Source organism: Parambassis ranga, chromosome 12, assembly GCF_900634625.1.
Source record: "Parambassis ranga chromosome 12, fParRan2.1, whole genome shotgun sequence".
Taxonomy (NCBI): Eukaryota; Metazoa; Chordata; class Actinopteri; family Ambassidae; genus Parambassis; species Parambassis ranga.
The window spans coordinates 2,730,574-2,750,305 of NC_041032.1; the positions used below are offsets into that span (position 1 = coordinate 2,730,574).

Here is a 19,732-nt window from a genome sequence, read left to right on the forward strand (position 1 = left end):
ATTCAGTCCGTACCCACGGAACAGATAAAACAAGTGTATTGCAAGAACGCAAGGCGTAGAAGATGCTTGTTGCACAAAAAATAAGGGGGTCTCTAGCCTAAAAGAGCTTTTTAAATTAGGATCAGCCAATGTACATATCTGCGTGAACTCAGGGGAGGTATGTTCGATTTAGGTGCTTCCTGTTTTATTTTGAAATACCTGTTTCCCCGTGTGTTCCTGTGTGCTTTGTTTCCTCTTCTTTCTCTCCTTTGTGATTGCCTGTCCCATCCTGTGTCTTGTTACCCTTATGTGTTTGAGTCTTCATTGTCCTTGTCGATCAATACTGTGTTGTCACTGTCTCCATGATGAGTTTCTCCATTGTTCCTGGTCTCTTTCGGATTACCTTTGCCATAGTTTGGTTGGTTTCTGTTGTTCCTTTAGACCAAGGCTCTTAAGTCTCACGCATTGAGAGTGAGGCACACACATTTCAACCACTCACACACCACACATGGCATTTCTCACACAAAGAAATGATTAACCGCACAGAAATTCCTGAAGACTATCCTACCAATGAGTCAAAGGCAGACTATACTGTGCACTCGCAATTAGCAACCTATCAGCCAATCGGAAAACAGAATTCTTGTTGTCAGGTGAGATCTGTTTTTTAGCTGCAAGCACGTTTTCCATGCTTTCCACAGCAGACTATGCTCTGAATGCAAGTTGTAGATGAGCTGGAGGTGGATGATTGTTGCAGTGTCAAAGGGCCCAGCCATCAAATGAGGTCAAACTCTGTCTAATAACAGTTGGACATGCAAAAAAAAGCATTAAGAATGGTTAAATAACTTCCTAATCGTCACTGCACACAAAAGTGCTGTCAGCCTCAGTCACCTACTGACTGATTAAAAGTGCACTTAACAGCTGAAATAATGGCTGCACAGCTGATTCAGCCAACACCACACTTTACTGAGAAACCTCTGGGGGAAGATATGAATTAGCCTGTAACACCATTATACTTTTTAATGTATAGAGGCATTATTTTTTGTGTGAAATGAGTTTACATCTATGTGACGCATATTTATATTGTTATGACATCCTTTATCAGTGTCACCGGGTTATCAGACAGAGGAGAAAATCAAGTTGTGTTTTATGAGTTCTGTTTTTATGATGGTGGTTTGGAGAGGATTGCTGGACCTTTTTGACTTTTCAATATCGTGGTGGACAAATTTAAGGAGGGAAGCTCTTTTTTAATCTTTTCGTCATGAGGCGTAACATTTTATTGATGGATTAAAGGCTACTGAAATTAGTTTCTGTTGTCTGAAGATGGATGTGTTTTTTTTTCTGCTTGTTTAGTCGAAGTAAAATGTTTCAGGAAGTGATAAAGTTACTCTTGAAGGCGTTTATGTGGACACTTTAAGGCAATTATCTTGTCCACGATGGCTTCAAATTGCCCTTGAAAGTTCATTAACATCCTCAGCTCGTGCTCCGATCATGAGCTTGCTCTAAATCTTTCACCCCTATTACATGGTTGTCATAAGCAGATGGAGTTTGGATTTAATACAGATGTTTTATCACCTGTTAAGACTTTATCTGACACAAAGTAGACCTTGAAATGAATGAAAGCTACAATTCACTCTTGACCCTGGAAATAACTTCCAAAATGTGCTTGATTTTTAATTTTGATTGCAGTTTGCCTTGGGAGGGATTCAAAATCTGACCTGTGCTTCTCCAACATGAATATGAAAATAAGCCCGGAAATGATGAATTGAGATGCTTGATGAGCGTGAAGCATTTATTAGACGCTTGGTTAGAGACTAATGAAAACCTTTTAACCCGCGTCTCATCCTCACATTCGATGCAAACTATGTCTGACACTAACATCAACTGAGCAAGAGGCGTGAAAACTCATCCTAAAATACACATTCAGATCCTCCATTGGATTAGAAGTGTTGAAGACTGAGAAAATAAAAGCCTATAATTCCACTGCAGATGAACTGCAGTTCCTTGAGTGGCCACTTGAGGCTTTAGAGCAACCCTCTAAATTAAGTCATAATACTTTATGTGACAGGATGGTTATTCTTATACTAACACATCCACATGTATCTACATGGGAGTAATACAGCCACAAAAGCCTGTGTTAGCAGTGAGGCTGGCGATGGTAGGGGTTCATGCTGTGGTGGACATTTATGTGTGGTGGATTGTCTAATCTCAGAGGGAGGAGTTGTACAGTTTGATGGCCACAGGAAGGAATGACCTCCTGTGGCTCTCAGTGGTGCATTTAGGAGGGATCAGTGTAGCACTGAAAGTACTCCTGCACCTCAGCAGCACGTTGTGAATATAAGTTAATCCTGTAGCAAGGGATAAATAAAAATGGACGGATGGTTTATTACATGGTTTATTTTTCCTGTTGAACTTTCTCTTTTATTTGAAAATCAAGTTTCCTTCTGTGGTCCTTTTGTTTTCTCGTCTCAGTGATTGGCTGCTTCACACCTCACTGTTTCCAACCGAGTCTCGTCACCCTCTGCTATTGTTCTTTCCTGTGATCCAGACCTGTCTTCACCTGTTGTTCCTTTGTTTGGTTTTGCCTGCATAAAAAAAGAGAACAATATAATCAACAATTCATTATGCCTCATTCAGCAATAAAAAAAGCTTCATTTTGTGACATTGGATGAAGGTTGGAAACGTGACTACTGTTAGTACTCACAGCTGTCGAGATAGCAAGATTACAGCAGATCTTATGAAATAGTTACACTCTACACTCTGTTAATACAGCAGGGTATAGTCTTCCTGCTTCTTCCAGAAACTGATGATCACTTCTTTTTTTCTCTTTGCACCATGTGTATTCATTTTCATGTTATGGAAAAGGAAGTGGCCTGATTCGGAAGTAACAGTGTCTGCAGATAATGTAGAGTATGTTATAGCATTTAATACCAACTATACCACTGTATACCATACTGTAACTTGAATTACTTGAGTAGTGACCAACTTTTACGTCAAATGTCAAAAAAGCTTAAAAGCACATGATGTAGACAGCCACTTACCAGAAATATGTAACATGAGGTTGTCATTTCAGCCAATGGAAATGTAAAATGTGTGCATTTCTGTGCCCATATCTCATGTGTTCATGGGGGCAGAAAATTGCAACTTTGGAACATTTTTTTTAAATGCCTAACCTTAACAATATGTTTTGGTATAAAATACCTAGCAGTGACAAGGGACCCAAACCCCAGAGTTCTGAAGGTTCGCCACTCTGCAAGTGTCCCCACCGCCCCAAGTCTACCCTACCTCCTTCTTCCACAGACCCTTAGGCTGTACTGGTCCCATGAACAAATGACATTGGGCGATACAATAACATGTTTTATTAGCATAAACATAACAATGTGTTGCCACTGGGATATGCCCACCTCGCCATTCCCCTTTGAGGTTGCACAGTGCTGGCGGTGGTGCTGTGGATGACTCAGGCTACGGAGGAGGTACTATTCATACAGTTTGTCATCAAAATTTGTCAAGCCAAATATAACCATGAGAAATGTCCCTATGGACGACACAGATACCTGCCACTAAAGTGAAAGTCTGGAGTGTCTTTACCTTATTTTTGTTGGGCATATGATAATGTTATCCATCTGTATGTGTGGGACATGCACACCTATGTTTTCTATTGTATCTCCTCCTATGGTGTAGCAGACACAGTTCTCCCCTGTTTATTTAATATAAATACTGAGAAATGCATGAATGACAGTAACTCCTGCTTTGAACCTTCTTCTGCCACCACCTGTTTTTGTCCCGCTCATTTTATTTTTAATGACTGCTGCAGCCTTCTGGGGACATTAGCAGTGCAAGATGTCTTAGAGTCTTTGTGTGTGTGGGAGTGTGTATTTGTATTGAAGGGTGTGGAAGGTTAAGCTTTCAGTGCTCTTCAGTGTTTTTCTCCGACACAGAAACAGATTAAAGAACGGCGCCAATTTCCAACTAAGCTGTCCAATGATTGCCATCAAGAGTCCTAAATGGTCCACGGTCTGTCCTCTATTAAGACTTCATTCATTCTCAGTCCATGTTTACTGTTTCAGTGAAGGTGGAGGGGACAAGGTCAAGTTATGAAAAACTGAATTCTTACAGATGAAAATCATATTTCACTGTCAGTAAGACAGCTAAATATTTATAATATCAGGAGTTATGCATTCAGATGGTATTATTGACATAGCTGTGAGTGCGTCTGTGTGGACAGATGAAGGGTTCGGCCCCGCTGAAGAGCGACGCCGCCCTGATGGCCGGTGAGCACAGGACGACGGCTGACTGAAAATGAGTGTAGACAGCTGAGCGTCCGTGGGGCAGCCCTGGCCGAAGGTTGTCATCTGATGACCTTGTGCTGCCTGCCGTGGAAAGCTGATCTGACAGTGCGAGGCCCGAGGCCGCAGACACACATGTGGGAGTGCGGATAGCCAACAGGACTTAGACTGACTGACTGACTGACAGATGTGGAGTCAGAATAGTGTGAGGACCGGGAGGCATCCGGCTAATAACAACAACACTTTGCATGTCAATTAAACAATTAGTGCTCTTCCTCCCTCTCTTTGTGGAAGTGGATTTATTTATTTATGATCATAACATTGAAAGTGCTATTTATATTAGTTTATATAGAGAGGTGGACCTTGGCGTTGGAGTTGGTCCTCATTCTGTGCCATTGTGTTATTCAACATGTGTCATTTTTTACAAAATGAACATAGATGATTTATAGATGGTTCTTTTTACATTCATTTTGTATGAAGAGACTCATACATTATGGCATTAAAGACCTTCAAATGTGCAGGATGTGATGAACATTCTTGTATTTAACAGTGTGGGTTAACAGTGGCCAGTCAAAGAGCACTTAAGAGCTCCCTGGTAGTCTTTAGTCATGCATGCTAAGGCAAAAAAAAAAAAAGTCCAATCACTGAACTCCTACTTGAGCCGTCTGTCGACTCCGTCAGCCTGTCAGAACGGTGGCGCCACACTCAGATGAAAATGGCCACATTAGCTCTTCACATTAAGAGCTCATGAATAGATTTACATCTCTGCGGTCATTAACTGAAGGATTGTCTTCACTGCGTTCACACCAGTGTGTGTGTCTGTGTGTGTGTGTGTGTGTGTGTGTGTTATACGTATATGCTGCACGTGCCTTTAGCTAGCACATGATACTCGTTATCCTCGTTATCACATCACCTTCATGAGGGGGATGAGGATGGTCATCGCAAGATCATAACCGCAAATCATTCTCTTCCTCCATTCCTTCCATCTTTCTCCTCTTCATCATCATCATCATCATTTTCTGAAAAAAAATGTTTTCATATTCATACATATTGACAACCATATTGAGTGCCACAATAAATGTAAAAAATATAGGCAAAAAACCCTCCTACCTACCTTCAATAATAATCTCTAATCATTACATTTGCTATTGGTAAATTGTAACATTGTTAAAATGTAATTTTCTCAGAGGCATTGTCACTGCTGCCATTTACACCTGCACCACAATAGTCGCCATAATTACCGTAATTATCCACTTCCATCATACATATAGCCTTTGCATTTTTTTTACATATCAATAATAGCCCTAACAATTATCTGTCAGCTGCAACTGTTGCTTGGACAGAATAAATATGCACATTATTTTAAAACATAGAGTAAAAAGAAATACAAATGAATTGATGAAACAAGGACCTTTTTGAACTGGTTGCAGTTGTAAATGGAAACACTGCAGGAGCCAGTTGTTTAACTTAAAAAGCTGTAATTTATTTTGAATTCTATTCAACACTGAAGAAGCAGTAAATATATAATAATAAATTAATAGAAAATGATCAGAATGAAGATACATTTTCTGCTATTGTTTAAAAAAATAATAATAATACAGCCTCTGAATCCCTTGCTGGCAGCAGGTTGTCTGGCCAGATTATACCTCCCTCCTCCTGAACTACAATTGGACCTTGTGATAACAGATCTTTTAATATTACTCTCCTCCTTCAATATCAGAGGATTGTTTGGGTGCCAGGCGGTGGGGATATTGAGTGAGAGCTAAGAGTTTCTCCCTTTTCGGCTCGGCCTGGTATGGAAAACTTATTAGACAGATAAATGAGAGGTGGACCTTGGCGTTGGAGTTGGTCCTATCCATTCTGTGCCTGGGTGTCATTTATTCACCCCCCCCCCCCCCCACCTCTGAATGCATTGCTCAATCAGATAGTGGGCCAGCCTGTTTTTTCCCACGTTGGCCACCATCTCTCTACATCTGTTGACCCAGCCAGGACTTAATGTGGGCTCCAGTGGCACTGAAAAGAACAGGTTTTCTTACACTTTCAAGCAGCTTTTGTGTAATTTTGATCTTTAAATAATACCTAGATAAACCTCAATTTTAAAGGTCACGTAGTGGTTCCAATGTATTTTTTGCTCTTAGATTACAAGAGGCTGTAGATGCATAAAAAGCTTGTTCAAAACACTTGTGTGCCATGTATTTCACAGAGTTTGTGTGCTCACTCTTCTTAAAAAAAAAATATCCTTGACCAGTTTCCTGTAACCATGGCAATAGGAAGTGCTCTCCTCTCCAATCACATTTTTGCATTGTGTGTTGGGGAAGTGCACTGTTTCCTGCTGTTTCCACTGGCTTCCCCTTCATTTGGTGTGAGTACTGGAGGACTCTGCGTTCAGTCCTGAAAAGCCAAACAGTTTCTTTTTTTCACAGTTCATCTTCTTTTTTTCTAATGAATTCACCTACAGCGCTGTCACGTTTGAATAACGTAAGTTTAAAGATTTCTTGTAAAAATTTTAACATATATTGAGGAAGTCTTTTTAGTGAGATATTTCCGGTTTCCCACATAGCTGATTGACTTTCTTGGAGTTCACAGCATGCAAAGCTTTTTACAGCGTCCTTGCTTACTGAGGCCTGGAGAGTCTGTATAGCTCTGTGCACAATCTGACCTTGGGGTGGATTTACTGAACTCCTGGGAAGATCAGCAGCTGCCTCTTAGCATGCTGGACTTCAGATTGTTCGGAAACCTTCATAGATTGTTAGGCAGCAACAATCTAAGATCATTGCTGATGTCTATCCTCTTTGGCATTGTGTAAACACACACCTGGCTGCTACTTCCACTTTTTTCCTATATAGAATCAGTAAAGGTGCACTTTTGTTGACATTTAATAGCCATTTCTCAGTGTCTTTAGGCTAGAAGGTGTATTTTAGGAGGTTATTTAAAGACTTAAATGATACCTATTGAGTGCCTCACCTTGATGTTAATGAAATAGTTTCTTGGTTTCTAAATGTAATAACATTATAACATAATATTAACACTACAAAAATGACACCAAACATCATCTGTGTCACTGTAACAGAATCTTCACAACACTTTAACAGCTGCCACCTGAAGACTCCTCCTCACACTTCTGGGAAATGATGGAGAACTAATTTGCAGCAAGCAAAACTCCATCACCCCCCCCCTCCCCCGTCTGCATCCAACCCAGCAGGGATGCAGCTTCGAGTCACCAGAAGCACCTCTCACCAGATCCCTCCCCAGCCTGCTACACTGAGGAGGCGACACCAGATCCTATTAGACGCCATCCAGCCAGTCCTGGTGGGCGCCATCATCAATCCAAAGCGGGGGATGGAGGAGCCCCCCCAGCTGCAGACTCCGCAGCCCCCCAGAAGTTGCAACTCACCTGCTGGGAAATCGTGCTGGAGCCTGGATGTGAGGGTAGCAGTGATACTGGTGACTCTGGCAGGTGCTGTAATCCTGCTGCTGCTGTACTGGCTCTTACAGCTGAGGCACAGGTGTGTGAACATACAGCATGCCCCCCCTTTTTCTGGTTGCGACTTCATTGGTAACTTTTTTGTCATTGTGTTCTGCAGGCTGAGGATGGCCAGGGCGAGGCATGCTTTGGAGTACTTCAGCTTCTACCACACCGCCACCTACTCATTCAAACATCCCACGCCATGTCAGGACATGCCAACTAAAAACGGAGCCATCCCAGAAGCCAGTCCACCGCTCCAAACCATAACCACGGTGACTTCCATCACCCCAGCGCCACCCATGCTGGTGCCACCTCCATCACCGCTTCCGCCTCCCCTACCACCTCCACCGTCTCTCTCTCCGACTCCCGCCGTCCTGTCCCTGCCTCTCCCCCTGCCTGTGATCCACACCACCCCGCCCAGCCCTCACCTGTCATGGGGCGCCTGCTCGGACGCTGATGTTTACTCTCGGATTGGAGCTTTCAGGCCTTCCCGGCTCTCCAGCCTCTCCAGCCAATCAACAGTCATCCTGTTTGAGCACTCATCTCTCTGAGCTCTCACATTAGATATGACTGTGATGGCTAAATCCATGTTCTTCTGGCAGACCAAGTACTGAATATATATATTTAGATACATTTTTCTGTTGACTCTAATGAAGTTTGAAATACATCCTCCACTGAAAATTGCATTTTGGATCAAAACAACTTATCTATAATTATGTTTTGACTCGCTGGCTGTGTCTGGATGTGACTTCTGAAATTAGGCTGATGGAAAATTCAAAAAATCTTCATCTCTGTGATGTTTTGGAGGTAAATGAAAAAGAAAAAAAATTCTTAGACTGTTGATCTGATCTGGTCAAACTCCATCAGGATGTCCAAGGATCAAGGGTGATCAAGGGTGAACAGCACTTTCCATATCCAGCCACAAATTCTCTGTTGGATTGACGTCTGTGCTTTGACTTGGCCACTTCAGAACATTTACTTTGTTTTCTTTAAACCATTTCTGTGTAGCTTCAGCTCTGTGTCTTTAGCTAAAAAATATAAAAGCTTGGCTGAATAAGATTGTCCCTTTGTTTTTTAAGGCCTGCTGCTGAAAATCATTCTTGCAGCATGATGCAACCACCAGAGTATGATGACCGAAGAACCTTCTTCCAGTTGTTCTTGGAGTCCACCATAACCTTTTCTCTGAGTTGCTGTTTTGCCTTCATAGTGTAATTATAGCCAGGAATACTAAATAACCATTGACTGGATCTTCCAGACACACACAGCTGTCTTTATGCTTCAACCACTGAGACACATACACTGCACTCAGATGCTCTGCATATGACGTATTGTAGGTCTAATAACATCAGGTAAGTCACTTTAAAGGGCGTTTCTTTCTCGGGGTGATTAAGATTGGACAAAATATGCATATATGTGTTGTAAAAGGACTAATATTATATCATATATTGCTCTGTGTTATAGACCAGGGTCTGTGCCATCATGTGAACACACTCATGGCTATACTACGTGGACCTAAACCCACCATCTTCTGTGTTTTCATTGCCTGATTCTGAACACTGAATTGCTTTTTTTGGACGCCCATCACTCACCCCAAGCATCTCACATTGTTTCTCACCTTTGTGATAATAATTGTATTTCATTCAGAAAAAAAACAATCATGTGGCACAGAGGACAATAATGAGAGGCAGGAATGATGCAATTACAAGCATCTTGCATTTTGAGTCAGTGGATTCTGGGACATGAGGTCATTTATCTGGAGTCAGGATCAGATTTATGATCCCACAGACTGATAACTGTTGGCCAGGTCTGATGAACACAAAAGTCTTTCAAGAACAAGGACACCATGTAATCAATGCACTGTAACGTGATGAATCCTAAATCTTTGCCATAATATAATATGAAAGTCCATGTCTGATGGTTGACTGTTAGGAAAGGCATTGGGTATCCTTTTTGTCATGATTGTGTTCTTGTTTGTTTTTCTTATCCTGTGGTTTGGCCTCTATGTGTGGGAGGTGTTTATTTCAGTAGCGGGGTGGGGCCTTCCGGCAGACAAAGCCTGCAATTCACATAGCTGTGGTCAATCGCCTCGTCCTTCCTGCTCTTAAGTGCTAACTTGACACTTCATTTTCCTACCTGCCAGAGTCAGAGTACAGAGTTTTCTGGCAGCTTCAGTGCTTTTCTAAGTTTTTCTTCTTCTTGTGTGTGTGTGTGTGTGTGTGTGTGCGCTGCGTGATTTTTCCGAAGTCTGCATGGACAGACAAATCCAATCATCATCGTAATTTTTAAATCAAACTTTAATCACTTATTAAAGAACTTAAAGACTCACAGAATATTGATCAGTCACGTCAGAATCCGTGCACTTTCCTGCCTTGCATGAACGTTGTTGTCATCGATCTGTGGCAGTACTGTGGTCTAAAATGCTTTTGGTTATTGTCATTCTTGTTGTTGGTGGTGATCGAAATAACACATAAGTCAGACGGAGTTATGTGGACCACCAAGACAGGCAAATATGATCTGTGAAAAATAAATAAATCCATACATTTTTAAAACCTTGGACTGTCTCTGACAGAAAAAATGAAATGAAAAAAATCATCACATTTATACATTTACAAACCAAAAAAAAGTTAATTTTACAAGAAAAATGCTAAACATACAGTTAAAATCCAGTTTTCTACAGATGAATTTGTGTCGTCACTTCATTTATTTTTGGCCGTAACACACTGTATTTCCATTTATCCTTTCTTCCATTTGCCTTGTTTTATTTACATGCAGTTGTAATTGCTGTGTGTTGTTACAAACATCTTTCCATCTCATCTTACGACCAACTGAGAGGCAATGCGGTCCACAGATTGAATTAACTAGCTTTTAGTATGGAGCCAGCATGCAGCTTCAATAAAGCATACTTACATTCAGAAAGGCGTAACGAGGCATGTCACACAAGGTCTCAGTTTTCACCCCACCAGGAGAAAGGAGGGAAAAATGGCTTTCCTCATGAATTTTCAAACTACTGCGGAATTATAAATAAGAGGACACTATGAAAAAAAACATGGTTAAACACTGAAGGAAAAATCATTTTAACAGCTTGTTAGGTCCCAAGGTGAGCACATATTACCATAGAAACAACACCAAGCCTCGACAGGGCCTCTGTACATGAGTCAATCTGTGCTCATTTGTCAAAGTTTAGCCGATAAGTAACAATTTATTCACAACTTGCACCTTTCCTAATTAAGTGAGGTAATTGTGCTATATATTTTCAGTGTGTTATTGATATTATTTATTGTGTTTATGGAGAATATGAACAAGGAAGGGAAGGAAATGCAAAATGAGACTGGAAAAATAGTGACCCTGCCTTGGAAACAGCCCATCATCACCAGGAAAATATTAAATGAGGTTGATATTTCATATTCATATTTCATATTCATATTCATATTTCTTGAAAACAGAAAAAAAGGTTTTCACAGTTGTCATCGATCATCAAGGTGAGCACAGATACAACACCAAGCCTCGACAGGGCCTCCTGTTTTATTGAAGGTCCTGTCTCCGTTGTGTGTGTCCATGTGTTCCCGCCTTGGTGATTGGTTGCCCCGCCCTAATGTGTTTCACCTGTGTCTTGTTCCTTTGTCTATTTAAGTCCTGTGTTCCCCTTTATCTGTGCCAGATTGTCCTATTTGGTTCTCCTTGTGTTATCATTGTTTTGTCACCTTCCGTGTTCCCTGTGTTTTCGTAAGTTTTGGATTATTTCCTTACTTGGGTTTTTTATTGGTTTATTTAGTGTTTTTTGGATTAACGTTTCATTTTGTTCTTTTACAATATAGCCTCACCTGGCATGCTGAATCTTGCCTGAGAAACATAAAATCGGAATTCTTTTAAATGCATTCACGTATAATTAGCCAATCAGCATCCGATAGCTTCAGAATGAAAACGGATAAATTTAAAACTGCTGTTTCCATGTTTTTGTGTGTACGCCCGATCTTTTCTGAAGCGATGATGCCACAGCTCCACCTCTCACTTACCCCGCAAGACAACAACAAACTACTGAACACAATATAAGTTTTACAACAAAATCTTCTGCTCCTCTACTAACACCGCGAGCGCAAGCGGCAGGTGGACAACAACTAAAAAGTTTTTAGATCCTTTCTGTTTACATCGTACGTTTTGTGTCCATGCCCCATGTGCTTCTGTCGTAGCGTTACAGCGCCACTCATAGGCCTGGCATATGTACTACAGCGTTTTCAGCGGTTTTGTGTGGATACGTGTGGACGCACATTGAAAAGATGCCATCTTTACAGAACTACAATGTGGCAGTGTGTGTCCATGTATTGTGTTTTTCTAGTGTGGCACTGGAGGACCACACATAACATCCCTTCATTTAAACAGCTGTCACACAAGTTTGGTTTCTATGACAACATCAGCATCATTAATCTTCTTCTTTAAAAAAAAATCATGAAGTTGTCTGGATGACATTCACATCCTGTTCTTATTTGCCGGACAGACAAAGAACACCTGCACAAGGCATCAAACAGCAAGACAACAAACAACAAGCCTCTGTTTGATGTCACACTTAAAATGACTGATGCTCTGACACCTGCTGCAGGTTCAGGTGGGTCAAGATCAGGAGGGCCTGGCTCCAAGATTTATGACAGGACCAGGGAGAGGCTTGTGACTAAACAATATGAATGTCAGAGACATGTTGTTTACCTTTTCAAGCTTGTTTTCTTAGGCTAACAACCTCTTGTTTTACACATTATTCAAATCATTTTAGGTGCCGACAGAAGTTTTCCTCTCACTTCAGTTTACTTCGCACGAAAGGAAACTTTCTGCTCAGGACTAATTGGCAAAATTAATTTAATAAGTATGTACACATAATGAGTGGTGGCTTCATTACTGTTAGAGGACCGCTGTGCTGCACGCTGAAACAGAACAACCTCACAGCGGAGGCTTCATTTGTTTTCTTACAGCTCCAGGAGAGACATTCGTGCATGACCAGGAATCCATGTTTCATATGATCTCATCGAGAAAGTCAAACTTTCAAAAGTTGCCAGAAACACAGTTTATTTATCAAAAATAAACACAGAACTATTTTGATTATAAATACTGTATATTCTCAGATTTGTATTCAAAGTTCTTAGAGAGGTTTTTATTTATGGATGTTTTGTATATTTAACTACAGTGATATTGGTTAATCACTCTGTGGGCTGCTATGGATACACTGTTGCTATGGACACAGTTTAGATCACTGTCCAATCTGCTAAATCAGGCTGGTAAATTTCATTTTCCCCTGGAAGCTTATTGATTTCTTCAGTAGTATTTGTAGTCAAAGGTAAGCCATTGTAAAAAAACATAGAAATAGAAAAACACAAGACAGCTGTCAATCTTCTAGAAGATCAGAGAAATACAAAAAAACCTAGAGCTACATGTCAGAGCCTGCAGGCTTGGTGGAATTTTGGATCATGCAGCAGGACAGAATGACTTAAATGAATGAAAAATATAAATAATTTTCTATCATTTTTATAGTAATTATTTTTTATACATAAAACACAACATTATAAGAATGGACACTAACTTTTGAACATGGCTGTATTACATTTATGGACACTGGAAATGTTTCATTTTCCATGCAGCATACACTTAATAAATTCCACTGTATTTAAATTGAAAGCTTTATAAATGTTAATGAGGCTCCTGTTGTGCTATTTTTCACTAAAGCTCATTACCAACAAGTTCCAAGAGAAAATTCACAAAAGATACAGAGGCTTTATTCCATTGTTTTGAGTCCTACAAGGTTTTGAGAACCCGTAACATAATTCCTCTGACAGCAGAATGCCACCAGCAGCCCTGCAGGGGAAACATGACTGAACAGTTCAAGAGTGTATGGATGAAATTTAATCCACACTCTTCTCCTCCTCCAAAATGTAGGCTGATTTACCGGCAAGTGCACTTGGCAGCAGTCTCTGAGGAAGCGCGGTGAGTGAACCTGGAGAATACACAAGCATCTGCAGCATCTGCAATAAACAAAGAGAAGTGGTGCAGTATTATCCTGTACTTTTTGTGACCTCATGAAATTTTACTTTCTTCAAGGTTAAAAGAGCAGTTTCTCAGTGTGTTAGGTAAAAAAAAGACCCAAATTATGAATTACACAATTAACAAAACAGCTACGATGTATGAGCCCTTTGACAAACTGGCGTCCCATCCACAGTTTATCCTGCCTCTCAACTATTGACAGCTGGGATAGGGTTAAGAAATTGGTTAAGAAATTGAATGGATGGATCTTGTTATCTACGTATGTTAGCACATTAACCAGCTAGGCATAAACCACATCCTTATTGCAATACCAATTTATATCACTAGATGGTGTTGTGCCAATGTGGCATCTATCCTGCCCTCCGTCAAACCAGAGAAGAAGTAGTTTAAAATTCTTGAGCTGTGTCCCTCCTCAGAGGCTGCATCCATCTGTGACCTGCTGGACCTCTGCCTGACCACCACTTATTTCCAGTACAATGGGAACTTTTACAGACAGAAGCACGGCTGTGCGATGGGATCACCTGTGTCTCCTATTGTGGCCAACCTCTACATGGAAGAAGTGGAGAGAAGAGCCCTGAGTTCCTATCCTGGAACCACCCCCACCCACTGGTTTAGATATGTGGATGACACCTGGGTCAAAATCAAGACCAACGAAGTGGAACGGTTCACAGAACACATCAACGCAGTGGATAACAACATCAAGTTCACTCGCGAGGACACCAAGGACAACAATCTGGCCTTCTTGGACTGCACAGTACATATTGAGGAGGACAGGAGCCTCAATGTGGAAGTGTACAGGAAACCCACACACACGGACCAGTCCCTATTGTTTGATTCACACCACCCACTGGAACACAAACTGGGAGTCATCAGGACCCTGCAGCACAGAGCACAAACTGTACCAACCAGCTCAGAGGGGAAGAAGAAGGAGCAACACCACATCAGGAAGGCCCTGCAAACATGTGGCTACCCAAAGTGGGCACTCATCAAAGCCACAAAACCAAGACCCCCCAACAACAAGAAGAAGGACAACACCAGGCGGAGAAAGAACATCTCCATTCCATATGTGTCAGGAGTATCAGAGAAACTCCGCGGGATCTTCAACAACCATGACATCCCGGTCCATTTCAAACCTATGACAACACTGAGACAGAGACTGGTTCACCCGAAGGATAAGATTCCCAGGGAGAAACACAGCAATGTGATATATGCAGTCCAGTGCAGTGAGGAATGCTCTGATCTGTACATTGGAGAAACTAAACAACCACTCCACAGAAGAATGGCTCAGCACAGGAGAGCCACCTCCTCAGGACAAGACTCAGCTGTTCAACTCCACCTCAGAGACAAAGGACACTCCTTTGAGGACAACAATGTTCACATTTTAGACAGGGAGGAAAGGTGGTATGAAAGAGGAGTCAAGGAAGCCATCTATGTTAAGCTGGAAAAACCTTCCCTTAACAGAGGTGGTGGCCTCAGACATCATCTTTCTACCACATACAATGCAGTGATTCCATCCATTCCCAGGAAGTTTGCACATACTCACAGTAAGAACAAAGGGCTGTCAACCAGTCCCCCTCCGGCAGTTTCATAGTCGTTTCGTTAGACACACCTGGCCCAGTCAGCCAGAACATCACAGGTAAGTATGGAAACATTTAGTGCTATTGTTTTTAAGTTTTTTAAGTTTTACCCAGACCCACCCACTGAGGTCTGTAACCACATATAAACCATGTTTTCCCACCAAACAGTTAGAACTGATGAAGCTGTTTGGATGAGCAGCAAAACGTCTTCTAGAAAACGTAAGGTAATAAATTGGACCATGTCTGACTGGATGGCTGTGGAAGTTGGGTGTAAAGTTGTGATGGCAGCTGCTGTATTTACATCAACTCTAAAGAAGTTTTTATGTTACATCTCATCACTGGTGGTGGAACGATGAATTGGATCCTCCCCTTGAATTGGATGACTGTATTATATCAGGGGAGAATATCATCAAAGATTTCACAATTTAATCAGAATCTGCTCACAGTGATGTCCACAATTAATTAAAATAATGATATTGATGAAACCTTATTTAATCTCTTAAAATGATTAAATTGCATAATTAATTCATTAGAAAGTGACACTGAGATGATAGGTGCAGATAAGCATACATACTTGAAAAAGCAGTTAGACATGACTATATTATGTTGCTCAACATTTCCCTTTTTTTGTGGCGTATTCGACATACACATATATACATATACATATGTATATATGTGTATATATGTATATATTTCTACAAACTGAATAGGTGTGTGCATATATTATCTCAAGAATTGCTTAAGAGGAATTTTTGTGTTTTGCAGTGCTCAGTGTTCAGCAGAAGCTGTTAAAAAGGTCAATAAAATATCAAATACACCTGCTTATTGTCTGAGGTAGCTGCCAGCTGTGGGCCCCTCACACACAACTCTGTATTCCTGTGTCGCAGCAGGCCTTTGATCAGGTAATTGCCCCTCGGCCTCCGGAGTTTGCATCCCCCATATGTCGCTATGGCGACCACCTCTCCAGCATCCATCTGCGCGCCGCCTTCACACCCGGGTTGGGCTTATATGTTACGAGGCTAGGAGTGATGGAGGAAAAGGGCAGCAAGGTGCTACAAGTAGCACCTCGTATACTTTACCAGCAGCATTTTTATGACCGCTCATGTATAGCGATGAGTGTATGGTGCGTATGTGTGCATCCATCTAAATGTACGCAGTCCCCCCCCCACTGGAATGACAAAATGCAATGTTTGAACCTGTAATGGGAATTATCTTTGTTTCACAAATGGCCCAGAGGTACAGGAAAGCCACACATGACACATGACACACACATGACATGAGAGGATCAATATGTAGGTTGAGCTCAGGAGGTTGAAGGTACTTTGAGGAGATAGATGACATTTTGTGTGGCAGGGAGATCAGATTCTGTGAAGGTTCTATTAAAAGGGCTTATTCTCTGATATAAATTTATTTTCTAATCACTCGAATTTCTCCTCAAATAAGGCTTTTGAAGACTTTTCTGTCAAGATCACATCATCTCTTCCAACACTTGCTGTGTAGGCAGATATATTCCTGTCAAAGCTCTATTTCAAAATATAGAAAGTTTAGATTTTAGGCACAGCATTTATATTGACAGATTGCTGTTTTTATTCTCTGTTTTTAAGCATGGTTTCCCTGCAAGTTTGTAATGAGTGGCTGGGGAATGAGGAAGTTTAGAGTTATGATGTCAAGATGACAGCTTTTGCCTGCAAAGCTGTCTCATTATGTGCCTTGCTTGAGGGCAGAGCAGTAAAGGGGGACATGTTTAATCCATATCTCCACAGACAAAAAAGATTTTTTTAGGAAAGTTGCGCATTGACCGAATGCTGCAAATATGAATGTTACTGTGTCTGAATATATATCTTTTTTTAAAAACATGTTACATTATTATGTATAAACCTATTAACCTTTTTTTGTGTTTACATCATTAAAATTGCTAAAATAAATAAAATATTTTAAGAACTCTTTAAAACGCTTATTTGTCCAACCACCAGTCCAAAAACTATTCATTTTAAACAATAAAGTAACGCATCAAATTATTTTAAAAATATAATAAAGAACTAAAATAAAATGTTTATATAGGCCTACTCAAAATTGCAATCGTATTTATTTGTGCCTATTTATTTATTTATTTATTGCTCAATACAATATGCCCAATATATTTCCAAAACAATAGTAAATAATTGAAAATGTAAATCAACAAATTTATTTTAAAATAATGACTTCAGGGAGGGGGAAAAAATATGAAAAAGTATTTCTTTATTGGACTTTACAGAACAGGGTGGTTATAACATGGAGCTTCAATCCAACGATCACAGCTTTATCTATGCATAGGCTACAGACATCTGGAAAATATTTAACGGTGGTGATAAACAGTAATCATGATGAGCCCTCTTTTCAGATTCATTTTTAATCAGAACAATCTTTTTATAGATTGTCTCTTTTCACCTGGATGTCTTCAGTTCGAACCTCACTGAGTGTTATGGTGACACCACAAAAGCAAAACTGGAACCATCACGGTCTGCAGAAATGACACTTGATTATTTTCTTAAAAGCGCTCTGAAAGTCTTTGTTGAAGTACGCGTAAATGATGGGATTGAGTAAGGAGTTGGAGTAACCGAGCCAGTTTATGACATCCTCCAGCCAGCGGGGCATGTAGCAGGACTCTTGGCAAAAAGGCATGACCAAGGCGACGATAAAGAAAGGCAGCCAGCAGAGGATGAAGGTACCCATGATGATGCCCAAAGTCTTCACCGTTTTGCGCTCCCGTGCAAGCGCGATCTTTCTCTTCGCCTCCGTCGCCTTTTCGTGCCTGCTCTCGAACAGCGGCACAGTGCTGGGTGTGTGAGGAAGTGGCAGGTTGCCTTTGGAGTTGCTGTGAACTTCGATGATCTCCAAAGACTCGCCGTCCTCAGCGTGTTTCACCGCGCCGTTGACGCTTGGCAGTGGCCGGGGTTCTACGCTCCGTTTCCAACTCTTGCCCTGTGCGTCTCCGTGAGTCTTTTTGTGGAACAGCGCTGGGGAAAGCGCCAAACAGGAGTCGGACACTTTCTTTTTCTCCGTTTTACGCACAGTCCTTCTGATCCGAAACCGGGCTGCTTTGAATATCCGCCCATATAGAACCAACATCAGCGTCAAAGGAATGTAAAAAGCACCGAATGTGGAGTATATTGTGTACCAGGGGTCTTGCCTAATTTTACACTGTTTTGGGTTCGCCCTGTCCTCTGCCATGCTGCTGGGCTGGGAGCGCATGATCAGCATAGGTGGCACTGAGATGGAAAACCCGACGAGCCAGGTGACGCTGATGAGGACCGCAGCTCTCCTCGGCGTCCTCTTTTTCATGTAGTCTATGGGCTCGGTTATCGCCCAGTATCTGTCCAGAGCGATGGCGCACAGGTGCAGTATGGACGAGGTGCAGCATAAGACATCTAGAGAGATGAAGATGTCGCACGGAACTTGTCCAAGTGTCCACCGGTTTAACACCTGGTAAAGCGCCGCCATGGGCAGAACCAAAACCGACACCATCAAGTCGGTGACTGCCAGAGAACCAATCAGGTAGTTGGCCACATTTTGGAGAGACCTCTCCAACGCAATGGCCGCAACTACGCACGCGTTTCCAAATATTGCGCACAGGATGAGCGCGCCAAGCAGGAACGATGTGACCACTTGATAACTCAGCTTTACCTCCTCATCTTCAGGTTTAGAAGTTCTGTTGGAAGAGTTGTCAAACTGGGGCCAGGCTGTTGTGTTGTTCGTGCCTTCCATTGTTGGAAAACCCGATGTGTTTTGGAGCGCTTCTGTTATTCTGTGAAGAACCCCATGCGCATCACACGCTGACACCCTGTACAGTGCATAGCGGACTGAGCAGGTGCTGCGGAGAAGGTCTGAACTGTGAGTCTCGGCTGCTGACGGAGAATGATGCTGCCTATTTATACCAGTGATGGAAAATGCGTCATTTGTCTGTGAGGATGTCTGGCTGTGTTTGAGTTGTGTAAAGTCGGCAATGAAGACATGGGACCAAGGAAATAAAAACATAAAATTTTCTTTTTTGTTTATGCTCTCAAGACTACAATTGATATTTATAATAGAAAGTGAATTTTCAGGTGTGATATGGTGAGTTATAAGGCGGTACTACATTATTCTGAGTTTCTCTTCTTTCCTTACACAAATTAAAATGCCCCATTAGAACTATTTAACCCCAAATGCTCTTAGGCTACATTATTTTTATGTTTTATTAGCACCAGAGCAGGGCCCACCAGGTGTGACGCTGCCACCTAGCGTCGGCCCACTTTCACAATACATAGTAAACAATTGTAATGCAATTTAATGCTTTAATGCTTCTCTGTTTAAACAGTCTTCTTCTGCTTCTTCTTATTATTATTATTAGCCTATTATTAGCCCATTATTATTATTAATATTAGCCTATT

General features: G+C 41.4%; 2 protein-coding genes across 3 annotated transcripts; one reads left to right on the forward strand and one right to left on the reverse strand.

Annotated features, from left to right (window-relative positions):
* Nucleotides 1-6,613: 6,613 nt before the first annotated feature.
* On the forward strand, nt 6,614-9,307 carry LOC114443897 (uncharacterized). Of its 2 annotated transcripts, none has more exons than XM_028418250.1 (3): nt 6,614-6,740; nt 7,333-7,768; nt 7,847-9,307. In XM_028418250.1, exons 2-3 carry the CDS (start codon nt 7,467-7,469, stop codon nt 8,277-8,279), a joined length of 735 nt encoding a protein of 244 aa, XP_028274051.1. In that variant the 5' UTR covers nt 6,614-6,740; nt 7,333-7,466; the 3' UTR covers nt 8,280-9,307. The 2 variants fall into 2 exon arrangements, with proteins under 2 accessions (XP_028274051.1, XP_028274052.1); XM_028418251.1 differs by having other exon boundaries at nt 6,627-6,740; nt 7,355-7,768.
* Nucleotides 9,308-17,819: 8,512 nt separating this feature from the next.
* htr1ab (5-hydroxytryptamine (serotonin) receptor 1A b) lies at nt 17,820-19,070 on the reverse strand. Its single transcript, XM_028418211.1, has one exon. The coding sequence runs from the start codon at nt 19,068-19,070 to the stop codon at nt 17,820-17,822; it is 1,251 nt and encodes a 416-aa protein (XP_028274012.1).
* Between the last annotated feature and the right edge of the window lie 662 nt (nt 19,071-19,732).

Bases quoted from the DNA above. Each gene is read 5' to 3' on its own strand.
- LOC114443897 (XM_028418250.1), top strand. From the start codon at position 7,467: ATGCAGCTTCGAGTCACCAGAAGCACCTCTCACCAGATCCCTCCCCAG. The intron at 7,769-7,846 runs GTGTGTGAACAT...TGTGTTCTGCAG, and splicing joins CTCTTACAGCTGAGGCACAG to GCTGAGGATGGCCAGGGCGA.
- htr1ab (XM_028418211.1), bottom strand. From the start codon at position 19,070: ATGGAAGGCACGAACAACACAACAGCCTGGCCCCAGTTTGACAACTCT.